Here is a 15,538-nt window from a genome sequence, read left to right as displayed (position 1 = left end):
TGGGCGGATCACAAGGTCAGGAGATCAAGACCATCCTGGTTAACACGGTGAAACCCCGTCTCTACTAAAACTACAAAAAATTAGCTGGGTGTGGCAGCCTGCACCTGTAGTCCCCGCTACTTCGGAAGCTGAGGCAGGAGAATGGCATGAACCCGGAAGGCGGAGCTTGCAGTAAGCCGAGATTGCGCCACTGCATTCCAGCCTGGGTGAGAGAGCAAGACTCCATCTCAAAAAAAAAAAAAACTGTTTTATTTATTCATATTTTATAAACTCACTTGGACTCTGAAGCTGCTGGGGGGGAGAGGAAGTGCTGAGAAACCTCCTGACATGGTCATTTTTCAACACGTGAGAAGGTAATGAGGCCAGGTACCTAAAAAGCAAACAAGTGGTCTTATCAGCATGAAAATGGCATTCCTGCTGACACACTGAAAGAAAAAAATTTAATTTTTAATCAAGAGAAATGTGTATTAGAGGAAAAAACCCAGAAGTGCCACAGCCTCATATTCTTCCTGCTTTAAGTCAACTGAGTTCTTGCCTGATTGCCACTCCTTCTTCAAGCCCTTCCCCTCCATGCTGCATCCATGGTCACCAAGGCCGACGACAGGAGTCATGCCCTGTGACACGAGATCAGTGCCACCCACCATCAGCCAGAAAGGGGCTTGGACACTGGTCCCCAGGGCACCGGCAGCAGCACGTTTACGGAACCGGTAGGCCATGTTACTGTGTGTGCCACGTGAACCAAGACACAATTGAGGGTCCACAGAAACTGTTTAAGAGACGCCAATTTTATCTGGGAATAGTCTCAACCTTGGACTACAGGATGGAAATAGCAGCCCAGGATTATTTCACAGGACTGCCAAAGCCCACGAAGTGGTGGGACCCACCCTGGAATTCCCTTCTTCATACACTCAGAAACACCCTTAGCTTACTGAGCGCTCCGGAATCCTCCAGAACGAATGGAAATCCCTAGAGGCCAAGTAGAGACCCAGGTCCAGGTGGCCACACGTCCTCCCAGAGCTCCCTGGAGGACTATGACATTGACCACGGACCAGCCTGTCCCTGCCCGCTATGGACAGGCTGGGCACCTGGTAAGAGCCTCACCTCAGGCCTGAGTCCAGATCCACGTGGTTTCGCTCCACATAAAACGCATCCGGACCAGCTAAGCAAGGAATGAGTTTCTCCAAGTTCTCTTCAGGGTAGAGCTGAGACAGCTGAAAGAGAGGACAAGGCAGAGGAGGTGTGTCCAGATCCATCTGACAGAATTCCGCTACTGCAGGAAAACCTGGGGCAGGCGCTCCATGGTGCCGCCTGCTGGTCTGATATGATTTACACCCACCGTCAGAGCTATTCTGGGGCCCCACATCCACACAGGGTGTAGAAAGCCACAAAAGAACATCGCTCTCACAGTGACATCAGGAAAAGCTTCACAATCTGCACAATCACAACATTCCTCGAGCTCATCTGACAGTTGTGGGGCCACCAGGTCAACTTAACTTCAAATGGGACCTGCCCCCATGAGAAGCCAGGGCACAAGGCCCCAGTGGCCGCCACACCAGCAGGCCCGGAGAGACAGGCTCCGACGGACACACTGCCACAGGCCGACGTGGCCAACAGAAATGCTGGAGCCCCAGGTGGGGCAAGTGGGCCCTTTTTCCCAAGTTCTTTTCCTCAGAAGGAGCCAGAGAGAGCCCATCACTGGCACCTGGGGACCAGGCACCGGGCCTTGTGCAATTCCCGGGACCACTCTCTGAATCTGAGGCAAAGCCCTTAAGACGTGGCAGAACAGACAAAAATTGCTCCTGGCCCCGGCGCCCAAACAAAAGCCCCAGTTTTTAAGAGTGGGGCAAGGGCAATACTTCCCTTCCTCTGCCACCAGTCACAAGACGACCCGCTGCTCCTGGACGACGGGGAAAAGCAAAAGTGCTCTGGCACCGGAGGAGGTCAGCTCCCGCTGGGGAGGGCAAAGTGCTGAGGAAGTGCCGCCCCGAAGCCCAGGCACACAGGCCTGCCCAGGATCAGGCTGGGCTGTGAGAGTGGAGAAGGCCCTTGCTCCCACAAGCCCAGCACCAGGCAGCAAACAAGCAGCAGCGCTCTACCCCCGAAAAGGGGTCAAGAGGGTAGAGAGTGCCCTGCTGTGTGCCACAGGTCTGCAGGGACGGCTGAAAGCTGGGAGTGAAGCAAAACACCGGAGAAGACCCTCCAGGCTCAGGCAGCAGCTGCCTCCACTGAAGACGCCCTGCAGGTAACCGTGACAGCAAGAGAGCCCAGCGCCAGCTCCGTCCTGCCCAGATGGCCTACAGGACCCCACTAAGGGCCTGGCAGAAGAGGTGTTGACCCTTTCCAGGCATGAATACCGCTCTCCTCCGGCTCCACGGTCATCTCAACACGTCTGACATCCAGTCAACATTTGTAAGACATACCAAAAAAAATTAATAAAGGGGGAAAAAAAAACTATTGTCAAGAGATAAAACAATCATTAGAACCAGATTCAGAAATAAGTCAGAAGTGGGACCTATGTGACAGGGACTTTAAACACCTATGACGGACGTACTAAAGGAACTAGTGAAAATGACAACATGCACGAACAAACAGGAACTTCAGCAGAGAGATGGAAACTTCATAAACACGCCAAATGGAAAACCTAGGAGGAAAAACACAAAAGAAACCTCTGGCAGCAGAAATGAGGACTTGAGTACACGGATAGGCTCCGCAGCAGCCTGGGCAGAGCTGAAGAAATCGGCTGGCGTGGAAAGGGGCACAGGAACCACCCAGATGCACACACAGAAACGCACAAGCGTGGGAGAGCGGTGGGGCGGCAGCAGTAGGGGTCTGAGGCTTGTGCAGCCTGAGTCCAGGAGAGAGGAGGATGCAGCAGAAGAAATGCTTGAGGAGAAAATGGATACGAATGTTCCAAAACTAGGCCAGGCGCGGTGCCTCACACCTGTAATCCCAGCACTCTGGAAGGCCAAGGAGGGCAGATCACCTGAGGTCAGGAGTTCGAGACCAACCTGGCCAACATGGTGAAACACTGTCTCTACTAAAAAAAAAAAAAAAAATTAGCTGGGCATGGTGGTGTGCGCCTGTGATCCCAGCAACTCAGGAGACTAAGGCAGGAGAACTGCTAGAACCCGGGAGGTGGAGGCTGCAGTGAGCTGAGATCGCACCACTGCACTCCAGTCTGGACAACAGAGTGAGACTCCATCTCAAAAGAAAAAAAAAAACCACTGAGACAAAAGCCCAATGAGAGGTCAAGGTTCCAGCCAGCATGAGTGGAGTCCAAAGAAGCTGTGTTTAACAAAAGGAGAAACTACGCACAGAGGAGAGGAAATTTAGTATTTGAAACCCTACAGAAGGAAAAGCAGATTCCCAGGGGGGTGTGTTACCCTCGAAGGTGTGGCACTGTCAGGTTCTTCAATGCCTTAGAGGCCAAAAAGATAGATGTAATCAGACATCATCCTCACTCCAAGTTCTCCTGCAGGATGAGGCCCTTGGCTTTATAATGAAAACGTAACTGTCTTTGGAGACATTTACATATGTTATCCCATTCACAAAGGTGATGCCTGAGATGCATCACTCTGGCTGAGACAATGGTTCACGCTACAGCACAGGCCCATGGGCCCTAAACATGTGTGCAGTTACATCTGTGTGTACACATGCTTTTGTAGGCAAAGACGCATTTATTTAGTAGTGGAACTTTTTGCTCAAATGGTATCTGCTGAACCAGGTATTTGTAAAGATAAAGGTGGTGTACACCTGTGGTCTCAGCTACTGGGGAGGCTGAGGTGGGAGGATCACTTGAGCCCCAGGAGGTCAAGGCTGCAGTGAGCTGTGATGGCACCACCACAACCCAGCCTGGGCCAGAGAGCAAGATCTGGTCTCAAAAAAAAAAAAAAGAAAGAAGGAAAAGAAGAAAAGAAAGAAAAGAAAAGAAAAGAAAAGAGAAAAGAGAAGAAAAAAACAGATAAAGGTAGAACTAGGTGAAGTCTCTACCCACTCAGCCACCTGAGTGTGCCTCTCCCCCCAGCCTTTGCCAAGGAAACCTGGGGGGCTGAAAAGTAACAAAAGAAATCAAATGTCCTCATCAGTCACTCACGCCTGGCACATCTCTCAGCGTCATCTCAGTCTCAACAACTGAAGGAGGGATCCGCGGGGTCACGGTCCAGTGCTTGTGGCCACACTCATGTTAGCAGCGGGCCTGGGACTCCACTGTGGCTGGGCAGGAGGCCCCACCCTGCGCATGCTCGCTCGCTAGCTGAAGGCAATGGCCTCTGAAATTACTCCGTGGTATCATCAGCCACTGGGGAATGTGATTCTTGTAATTTTTTAAGAGCCCGTGATTACCTTACCTTCGAAATAAATTCAGTCACTTCAGAGGAAGATTTGGTTACTGATGTTATTGAAGAATCAGACCATAAGACCTTAAAAACAAACAAACAAAGCAAGCTTAGAAACAGACGCCACATACTTAGTTCCCAGCACACGTGTCCTAGTACGACTGGGGCACAGGTTCAGTGGGCAGCTGAGTCCAGTGGGCTGCACACCTGCTGTGGGAAGCACCTAAGCATCCCTTGACTTGTTACAAAAAGAACAGTTCCATAGCTCCAGGCCCTCTAAAGTTTAACTTGTTTTGTGCAAATATTCAGATATCACCAAATTACTCGAGTGGGGTCTACAGCTGCCTCCTATAAGTTCCAGAAAATCCCTGACAATTACAATTGCTTATGTGTGCCCTGTGCAACTTCCTTCCTCAGGGGACCTCCTCCTCTTAGGTGAGCCTACGTGCCTCAGGTGCAGGACCAACGCATTCCCAGGGAGCAGCCCTTCAACCAGCAATAAGGGCCGTGGTGCGCCCAGGTGCTGTGGGCACACAGTGAGCCCAGGCCCTGCTCTCCGGACACTGCAGAGCTGTGGGGGCAGTGTGAGTCCATTGACAGCAACAGGACAGGGCAGTGATCACTAGGGCAGCAGAGGAGGGGTCCGGGGAAGAGCAGTGAAAAGGGCTTTCTGGAGGAGGTTCTGCAACGTCTGCTGTGCCCAGCCCCTATGAGCATCTGCTTTCCTTCCCAGCATGCGGCAGCGGGCGGTGTCACCGCATGGCTGCACAGATGCACGCGAAGCTCCCGTGGGGAAGGGGTGGTGTCTTTTTGCTCAGCTTTCCCCCGCTATCACAATGGTCGTCACATGAGGTGCTAACTAAAGCCGGCCGAGGGGGAAGGAGAGCGTACTTTTTGCACATTAGAGGGAGTTTCTGCATGGAGAAGAGCTTGGGTTGACTTTTGAAAGGCAAGTAAGAAGTTAGCTACAGGAATGAGATGGACAGAGGGCATGGCCTGAGATGACAGGGAGGAGGCCAGGTCAGGAAGGGACAAGCACCAAATGCAAACTGTACTCAAGTCCACAAGAAGCCAGGGGATTTCAAGTCGGCAAATAAAATGACCAAATATATCATAAACAAGAAAATGTTGTATTAACAATGATTTAGAGCAAAGAGAGCTCACAGGCACCCAAACCACCTCTGCTCCCTTCACCCACACCCACGGGCGGAGTCCAGCCTGTCCAGCCCGAGGCGTCCGCCCTCCTGTCTGCTGAAACTCAGGCCAGTCTCTACACATCACGCAGCGGCCACTCCTGGGCCTGTTTCAACATGCTCTCGTAACACACAGGCCAGCTGAGGGAAGGGCCAGCTCTTCTTCACCGGAACCCCAGTGCCTACCAGAATTCATCAAGGTAAGCACCAGCGTCCTTGAACTAACGGCTGCAAGGTGTACACCTTGCCACCCAGAATCTTCCACACCTAAAATAAAAATGCTTGAGGCCAGGCGCAGTGGCTCATGCCTGTAATCCCAGCACTTTGGGAGGCTGAGGCGAGCGGATCACCTGAGCTCAGGAGTTCCAGACCAGCCTGACCAACATGGAGAAACCCCGTCTCTACTAAAAATACAAAATTAGCCAGGTGTGGTGGCGGGCGCCTATAATCCCAGCTACTCGGGGGGCTGAGGTGGGAGAATTGCTTGAATCCAAGAGGTGGAGGTTGCAGTGAGCTGAGATCACACCACTGCCCTCCAGGCTGGGCAACAAGAGCAAAACTCCATCTCAAAAAAAGAAGAGGGGAGGGGAGGGGAGGGGAGGGAAGAGAATGCTTGAGCTACTTCTTTGCCTGAAATATTAAAATCTCTCAACACTAAAAATCTTGGGGATAGGTTCCTAAGCTGCTCCCCACACAGAACTCCAAGAACACCGCCAACAACGGGCGCAAACCCCTGCCACGAAGATGCCTGGTCCCCGCGCTGCTGACAGCGTGTATCTTTCAAGGTAAAGCGTGTCACAGAAAACGTCTCCCCTGCACAGCTCTTACACCTGCCTCCAGGCTGAATCTTTCCTATGGCGCCCTAACCCAGGGAAAACGTGAAATCCAACACCCCAATGATAAAATGTGGCATGGACAGATCATCTGATGTTGAAATAGACAACCTGCTTTTCCAACAGTTATGCACTTTAATTACACATAACTCTTCTACTTTGTCTTTGGATACATTTTTCTCTGACTTGCAGGTGCAGCTCACACTTCTCCCTAAGGCTGTCCGAAAGTGAACACTGGAAACGGAGACCACACGATCAGGCGGAGACCAGCCCACGTCGCTCTGCAGGTGATGCTGGCTGATGGCTAAGCTGCAGCAGCTGCACGATCCAGCCAAGCCTCTACCTCACCTGCCCACTTGCCCCGGAGCGCCAGGAAGCAAAACCGGCCGCTGGAGGGGCATGGGGGCAGGAAGAGCGTCCTCTTGTCATGCCTGCCTGACCTGCACTATGGGGACACGTGTCCAACCAAACTCACAAGCATCCATGGCCAGCTACCTCATTACTTTACATTTCACCAAGAAAAAGTGCTGCCAATTAGATTCTGGTACAGCATTTTCTATCACATCCCTGAAGAGCTACTTAGTCTTATCTGGATGAATTTTAACGCATCTTAATCATACCCCAAAGCCAAATGTGCACACAGCCCATGCATGTTCAGGACATCTTCACATGCAGAGTCTAGTTCCTCCGACTCACTGTGGACTGGCTCTGAACATCAGCGTTTCTCTACACAGTCTCCCCATCTGGAGACCACACGATCTCCAGATCTGGACCCTGCCCCCAGGGATGCCTTTGCTCAGCCAGGCATCCCTGGGGGCAGGGTCCAGCCACACCCTTGAGGGGACAGGCAGCCCAGTACCCCCCAGATCTGAGGAGAGCCAAGGCCCAGCACAAAGACAGGCAAAGCCAGCAGGGAGAACACAGCAGCCGAGGGAAAGCATGGACTCTTTCTAAGAAAACTAAAAAATTTTCATCGATACTCTTACCAAGCTAAGAGAAAAAGGCATATCTGAGAACAGGATGCTATGAAAAAAGAACTGTCAGAGCTCAAGAGTTCTCTGAAATGAAAACCAGGCAGTAGGAATGAAACGCTCAACTAAAGACAGGAAGAGGCAGCCGTCTACAGAACAGAGCGAAAACCCGACAGGACGCGGGCTCGCATGCACACCAGAGGAGTTCCAGCCAACGGGGGAAGATGTGCGGGAAGGAGCAGTTTTCTAAGTCCTTGTGAATAAGCAAACACACACAAAACAGCTCCAGGGGAAATACAGTGTTGGATACCCAGTGAGACATGAAAACACCCAGAATCTACCACTCAGCTCCGCCAGGGGTCGCCTTCTGCAGCCACACTCATCACCACAGGTCCCCCAACCTTGGAAGGCAGGGTCGGCCCAGTGCCTGCTGCTCTGGCAACACCTGAGGAATCAGTGGGCCCTCTACCATGCACATGCACACGTGCTAAAAACAGAGACTCAGGGAAACCTCACTTGCCAGGACTCCTTCTTTGCTAATAGTGACTGACAGCTGACTCAGAACAGTCAATGTTGCTTCGGGTATGACTTTTTTTTTTTGAGACAGAGTTTTGCTCTGTTGCCCAGGCTGGAGCACAGCAGCGCGATCTCAGCTCCACTGCAAGCTCCGCCCATGGGTTCAAGTGATCCTTGTGCCTCAGCCACCCAAGTGAAAAAATAAACTTTCAAAGAAAAGATAACATTAAAATAATGTCCGAGTGACTTTAAAGGATGGTTTAATAAGAGTTGTTTATTAGTATTGTTCCATAATTTTTTTTTTCTTTTTTGAGACAAGGTCTCTCACTGTCCCCCCAAGTTGGAGTGCAGTGGCATGATCTCGGCTCACTGCAGCCTTGACCTCCCAGGCTTGAGTGATCCTCCCACCTCAGCCTCCTCGGTAGCTGGGAATATAGGTGAGTGCCACAATGACTGACTAATTTTTGTATTTTTTTGCAGTGATGGGGTTTCACCATGTCACCCAGGCTGGCTCAAGCGATCCGCCTGCCTTAGCCTCCCAAAGTGCTGGGATTACAGGTGTGAGCCACTGCCCTTGGCCTCTCTTTTTTTTTAAAGAGATGGGGCTCACTGTGTTGCCCAGGCTGGTTGCAGTCTCCCGGCCTCCAGGTGATGCTCCTGCCTCAGCTGCCTACATGCTGATTTTATATCAAAAACGTTCCATCATTTGTTTCCTGCTTATTGATTTGATTTCCTCAGCAACTAGGAACTAGTAATTATAATTTCAGCAATATCAAAACCAGCTCCATAGAACAAAAGCTTGTACATCTTCAAGTCATCTTAATCCAGTTACGTATATCTTCCTATAAAACAGTAACCTTTCATTTGTATCCTGGAAAACGATATATAAAAATTAAAACGAGAAACAAGGCTGAGAAAATCAGTGGGGCAGGGAGAAGTTATTTATTTCTCCCTGAATAAGTGAAAGTTTTCAGAAAAAAATGTTTCTTTGATTCTTGCCATACTGTCAGCAACAGACTGTTCTACCTCACTGAAGTATGGCAGACATTCCTACGAATGCTGTTTTACTGCTCTAGTCACAGTATAGTCGCTATTTATTTCCACTTACAAAGGACAACTTAAAGGACAACTTGATTTTCATTAGTCAAGGTTCTATGGACAAAAGTAAAGGTTTGAATCTTCAAGTATTTTTTTTTAACAAAAAGAGCTGTAATGAATTATAACTGACGATGAACTGCACGTATTGAAAGGGGTCCATGTGCTGTTCTGATCTGAGGGCACCCATGAGCCACGCCCCACCACGGCAGGGAGCATCACCCCTGAGGTGTCCCCCAGCCCCTCCCCAGGAAACCACTGACTGCTTTCTGTTGCTACAGATGAGTCTGCATTTTCTAGAATTTTATGTAACTGGACTCATACATGGACTCACTGAGTACATACTTTTTGGAAGGAGTCGTCTAGTTTCTTTCACACAACACGAGATTCATGCATATCGCTGAGCATCTCAGTTGTCCATTCTGAGACCACTCAGCATTATTGCCGGGTGGTATTCCACTGCGTGGACATAACACCAGGGCTGGCCTGTCCACGCGTCCGTCAACGGGTATCTCGGTTGTTTACAGCCTTGGAATGTTACAAACAAAGCTGCTATAAACACTCACGCACGAATCTTTTATGAACATGCGCTTAATTCCCCCAGGGTAAATACCTAGGCTGGAACTTACGGGTCACACTTTTTAAGAAACTGCCAAACTGTCTTCCGAAGTGGCTGCCCCATTTCCCATTCCCACCATCAGTGAATCAGTGAATGTGATTCCAGCTCCTCCACACCGCAGCCTGAGGTGGGCGGGGTCAGCGTTTTTCATTTGAGTATTTCAAGAGGTATGCAGTGTTCTTTCACTGTGGGACTTGGCATTCTCCTAATGATGAGGATGGTGACTCTTTTCACATGTGTTTATTTGCCACCTACGTATCTTCCTTGGCAAATCATCATTTTTTTTTTCTTTGTGGAGACAGGGTCTCACTGTTGCCCAGGCTGGTCTTGAACTCCTGGCCTCAAGGAATATTCCTGCCTCGGCCTCCCAAGTAGCTGGAACTGCAGGCATGTGTCTACACCTGGCAGAACTCTCAAAACTTAGTAAGAGGAAGCAACTTGTTGGGCATGGAGGCTCATGCCTGTGATCCCAGCAACCCTAGGAGTCCAGGACAGGAGGATCCCTTGAGGCAATAGTTCAAGACCGTCCAGAAGCAGATACCATCTCTTTTTTATTTTTTGACACAGGTTTTGCTTTTGTTGCTCAGGCTGGAGTGCAGAAGCATGATCTTGGCTGACTGCAACCTCCGCCTCCGGGCTTCGAGCGATTCTCCTGCCTCAGCCTCCCAAGCAGCTGGGATTACAGGTGCAGCTACCACGCCCGGCTAATTTTTCTATTTTTACTAGAGACAGGGTTTTGTCATTTTGACTAGGCAGGTCTCAAACTCCTGACCTCAGGTGATTCGTCCGCCTTGGCCTCCCAAAGTGCTGGGATTATAGGCGTGAGCCACCGCGCCTGGCCGGAGACCCCATCTCTTAAAAAAAAAGTTTTGAGAATTCTTTATACATTCTGAATATATAAATCCTTCATCAGCTACACAACTTGCAAATATTTTCTCCTAATCTGAGCCTTTTCATTCTCTTCATAGTGTCTGACAAAGAGAAAGTTTTAAACTTTAATATATTCTAATTCATTGATTTTGTCTTTTATGGATGTTTTTGGCACTGTATCTCAGAAATCCTTACCTAATTTAAATCACAAAGTTTGTTTTCTCCTAGCAGTTTTGTTTTGGGTTTACATTTAGGTCTCTGATCACTTCTGAGTTAACGTGGTGTTAGGGCTGCGGCGGGAGGCAAGGCTCGCTTCTCCTGCACATGGATGTCTGTTCCAGGGTGTCTGCTGAAAAGAGCATCCTTTCTTCGCGGCACTCCTTCAGACCCCGCACGTGTGTGAGTCTATCTGGAGCCTCCTCTGTCCCACTCCTCTGTGCTGCCTTCCCTTTTGCTACCTCATGGCGTTGTGATCCCGCTGTTTTGAGAAGTCTTGAAATCAGGCAGTGTGAGTCTTCCAATCTGCTTCTTCTTTTCAAAATTAACTACTGTAGTTCTTCCCATATCACTTTAACTTGTTTTTTTTTTTTTTTTTTTTGAGATGGAGTCTCACTCTGTTGTCAAGGCTGGAGTACAGTGGTGCAATCTCGGCTCACTGCAACCTCTGCCTCCTGGGTTCAAGCGATTCCCCAGCCTCAGCCTCCTGAGTAGCTGGGACTACAGGTGCCCACCACCACGCCTGGCTAATTTTTGTATTTTTAGTAGAGACGGGGTTTCACCATGTTGGCCAGGCTGGTCTTGAACTCCTGACCCCACATGATCCACCCACCTTGGCCTCCCAAAGTGCTGGGATTACAGGTGTGAGCCACCACGCCCCGCAAACTTTCAGAATCAACTTGATTTCTAAAATAGAAAAATATGGCCAGGTGTGATGGCTCATGCCTGTAATCCCAGCACTTTGGGAGGCTGAGGCGGGCAAATAGCTTGAGCTGGAGAGTTCGAGACCAGCCTGAGCAACATGGTAAAACCCCGTCTCCACAAAAGTACAAAAATTAGCTTGGGTGTGGTGGCATGTGCCTGTGGTCCCAGCTACTGGGAGGCTAAGGTGAGGGAACTGCTTAAGCCCAGGAGGTTGAGGCTGTAGTGAACCAAGATCATGCCATTGCACTCCAGCCTGGTGACAGAACAAGATACTGTTGAAAGAAAGAAAGGAAGCAAGAAAGCAAGAAAGAAAAGAGAGAGAGAGAGAAAAGAAAAAAAGGGAAGAGAAGAGAAGAAAAGAGCAGAGCAGAGCAAGGCTTTGGCTGGTCGGGTTGTATGAAGTTCCCACACCTTACACTGTGTGGAGCTGACTTCCGATTTCCTCACCACAAATAACTGGACTAAGGATTGGGAGCAAACTGAAGCCCACTGTGTTACGACCGCACGCGAGGACAGCTCCGTGCACAGCACCTTCTTCAGGGCACAGTCCCCACCAGTATCTGAAGAGGCCTGACACCGCAATGCAAGGAATGAAGGAAGGTGTCACTCGCGACCACTGCAAAATGTCAGCAAACACCTAGGGTCACTGGGACTTCTGCTGGGTTCCAGGGCACTCAGAGAGTCCCTGTCGTCTTTCCCTGGGCTCCACCTGGGCTGTACGACATGAGACCCAGGAACTCCGTGGGTGCCGAGACTCTGGCACTACTATCACAGGCACCAGCAACCTCCAAACCTCAGCAGCTAAGGATTTTCCTTACATTTTCAAAGGAAAAACGCACAGCATAACAACCGCTTGTCACAACACAGTCTCCCAAACCAAGTGGAGATTTGTCCCTTTAGTGGAAAACAGGTTTAAAGTATTTTGGTGTAGCCATACTCTTCAAAAAATCAGTAAGCTGCACAGGCGGATCAGATCATGCCAGATGCTCACAGGAGTTCTGTCTGGAGAGCACTCTCCAGTGACGCTGTCAGTACTCGACGCACACGTGGTCCAAGAGGAATATGCCCCTGCCAGGGTTCCTAACAGAGCCCTGACTGGGAGCTGGGCACCGTCAGCCGGGACACACTTCCCAGCCACTTAGGCATCCAGGTGGGACCAAGAAAGTAAATCTGGCCAATAAAATGTAAGTAAAGTGTCTAGAGGCTGCTTTCAGGAATATTCCTTAAGAGAAAGATTTCAAGTCTGCCTTTCCTCTTCCTGCATCCTGCTGCCCAGGATGAATGCGTGAGGACTGGTGTCCTGGCTGCCACTTCGGGCTGGGAGCAGAGGTCAACATCCTAGGGAGGTCAGAGTAGCCAGAGGAGGCCTGTACCCCTAAGGGCACCCTGAGGTTCTGATGGGGCACAGCGACCAGGGAGCGGGGTGGCCTCCTGCACGCCCTGCTGTGAGAGGGAAATGGACTTCTGGCCGTCTCGACCCTGGTCACCAGGGGTCACCCGGAAACACAACACTGCTCAACTCTCCTGATTCCCTGTGGTACCCAACTTCAGTGACCAGCCCCCAGCAGCTAAGCATGTCAGTTTAGGGAGTGTTCCCTGCCCAGACCAAGGAGCTTTCATCACCAGTCCCCACAGGCACCATGGACCCGGGTTCTGTGTGCGTTGCTCTGCAGGCTGCCTCATCCAGTTCTGCTAGAGCCCCGTGTGGTATGCACCATTCACACCTCAACTGACAACCCCAGGCCCTGCCCGAGCTCCCACCCTTCCCGCCTGTAGAGGCCCCGCAGCCAACAATCCCCACCCTGGAGACGGCCCACCCCGAGCCCAGAGCCAGCTTCCTATACAGCACTGGCACAGGGCTTTGCACAAGGCACAGCCTTAGCGAGGTAAAGAAAAGCATCTCCAGGGTAAGTGTTTCCTTCCTAGCCTTACAGGAGAGAGGGGAAAAAAACTTAGCATCTTACCTCAAAGGAACATTCAACATTTCTGTCATTTTTTGTGTGTGATAATCCCTTCACGTCTATCTTTTCAACATTCACTGTAAAAGTAAAACAAAAAACAAAAATGAAATAAGAGCTTGAAGTATATACATGATTATTTAGCATTTGATATTTAGCAGTTTTCAAAATGAGGTTCTCAGTGCCTAGGCTGTCCTGTCACTTCAGTGGTGCCTCACCTAGAACCAGAGTCCAGAGACGAAGGCGGGCGACAGCACCGACGCAGGGCGGGTTTGCAACCGAAAGCAGGGAAAGCAAAGCCACATCTGGCAATGCAAGGGCAGGAAACAGCTCCGGAGTACGGACAGACGTTTACGGACCCAGCAAGAGCCCAGAGGCAGCTACCACTGAGTATCTGTGCAGCCTCCTGGGTTCACCCTCAAAACCGTTACCAATCTGTCCCAACTTCTGAAAAGCTAATGCTCAGCATTTTCAATTGTGACTGTTTTAGACAATATTTCCCCAAGAACAGTCACCTGGGAGCCTCTTCCATGTATTTTCTTTTCTTTCTTTTTTTTTTTTTTTTGAGACAGTCTTACTCTGTCTCGGCGGCTCACTGCAACCTCTGCCTCCTGGGTTCAAGTGATTCTCATGCCTCAGCCTCCCCAGTAGCTGGTATTACAGGCGCACACACCACCATGCCTGGCTGATTTTTGTAATTTTAGAAGAGAAGAGGTTTTGTCATGTTGGCCAGGTTGGTCTAAAACTCCTGACCTCAGGTGATCCATCCGCCTCAGCCTCCCGAACTGCTGGCGTGAGCCACCATGCCTGGCCTTTCTTTTCAACAGAATTCATTCTCATCCTTCTCTGTGAGGGCAAGGATGAGGAGACCAGAACAGCAGTCCTGGGGGAATCAGGAAGACAGAGAGCACTGTCTCAGAGCAGAACCAGGCTGCAGTGAATGAAGCTGCACAGGATGGATGGCGACAGGGACAAGAGGCCTCACCAGGCAGCCCGGAAGGCATCAGCCTGCTCATCCCATTTTCCCGTACACTGGTGCGTGTTTTTCTCATCAAAAGTAAGATGATACAATTAAGTTTTAAGCACCATTTTTAAATGAGCCCAAATATCTGCTCAAAACAAAACAGCCGCGTATGGAACGTGCTGTAGTTTCCGACTCAGCCCTATCAAGGCAGGCCTGCCCTGCCGATCCAGCGCTGATGCCTCTCGCTGCCCAGCACACCCGGCTCTGCCAGCTTCCACACTTCCCAGGTGCCAGGAGCCCCATGCCGCAGCTTCACACATAACTGGCAAAGAGGCTACGGGAGCATTCTCCTGCCTTCCTCCACCAGCCTTCGCTGGGTCTAGAGGCCACCTGGCCGTGTGCGACGGGGATGTCTGCTAATTTGTAGAATCTAACTTTGTCCAATGTGAAATACTCAACACAACTTCTCAGAACTGTGAATGTGACACTTCCTGCAGGCACTCAAAGACCTCCCGGTCTCCCGCACCAACGTTCTCCAGAGCCCTCTCCACGGACGCCAGTGCTCACACAAGGTCACGGCCACCTCAAAAACCTGTATAGCCAAAAAGTATTTTGGGGCAGCTGAGAGCAGTGATTCACGCCTGGTATCCCAGCACTCTGGTGGGCCGAGGCAGGCGAATCACAAGGCCACGAGATCAAGAGCAGCCTGGCCAATATGGTGAATCCCTGTCTCTGCTAAAAATACAAAAAATTAGCTGGGCGTAATGGCAGGCGCCTGTAATCCCAGCTACTTGGGAGGCTGTGGCAGGAGAATCGCTTGAACCCGGGAGGCAGAGGTTCCAGCGAGCCGAGATCACGCCACTGCACTCCAGCTCGAGCAACAGAGTGAGACTTTGTTTCTAAAAAACGAAAGTTTTTTGGGGAAAAAAAATCTCAGAAACTCCTTGTGAACAACTGTCAATGTACATTAGAATATTAAGGACTCTGAGAAGTCCTACAGTACCTAATAATCTTTTAAACAATTCCCCACATTTTTTGGCCACACAATTTCTTCTCCTAACATACACGAACCTCCCCTAGAGAAGGACCTGCTCTGTGCACACGCTCTGGGGATGGTTCTAAGCCTGCACTGCCCGAATCACCTGTGACAAGTTAAGTTAATTAAGAATGAATAGGCCGGGCGCGGTGGCTCAAGCCTGTAATCCCAGCACTTTGGGAGGCCGAGACGGGCGGATCACGAGGTCAGGAGATCGAGACCATCCTG

The 15,538-nt window shown here is 50.4% G+C and overlaps 1 protein-coding gene across 1 annotated transcript in view; it reads right to left on the bottom strand.

The window, feature by feature from the left end:
- ZCCHC14 (zinc finger, CCHC domain containing 14) overlaps window positions 1–15,538 on the bottom strand; it is a 95,585-nt gene that overhangs the window by 21,153 nt on the left and 58,894 nt on the right. The window contains exons 3-6 of the mRNA XM_011928027.1: window positions 13,317–13,390; window positions 4,347–4,418; window positions 1,102–1,211; window positions 276–370 (exon numbers count right to left, since the gene is read on the bottom strand). Of these exons, the coding sequence (XP_011783417.1) occupies window positions 276–370; window positions 1,102–1,211; window positions 4,347–4,418; window positions 13,317–13,390 (351 nt within the window). The remainder of the gene's footprint in view (window positions 1–275; window positions 371–1,101; window positions 1,212–4,346; window positions 4,419–13,316; window positions 13,391–15,538) is intronic.

The sequence above is a fragment of the Colobus angolensis genome, unplaced genomic scaffold (genome assembly GCF_000951035.1).
Source record: "Colobus angolensis palliatus isolate OR3802 unplaced genomic scaffold, Cang.pa_1.0 Scaffold76, whole genome shotgun sequence".
Classification (NCBI taxonomy): Eukaryota; Metazoa; Chordata; class Mammalia; order Primates; family Cercopithecidae; genus Colobus; species Colobus angolensis.
The sequence above is the reverse complement of the archived record's forward strand: the minus strand, read 5'-3'. Positions and strand labels throughout refer to the sequence as shown.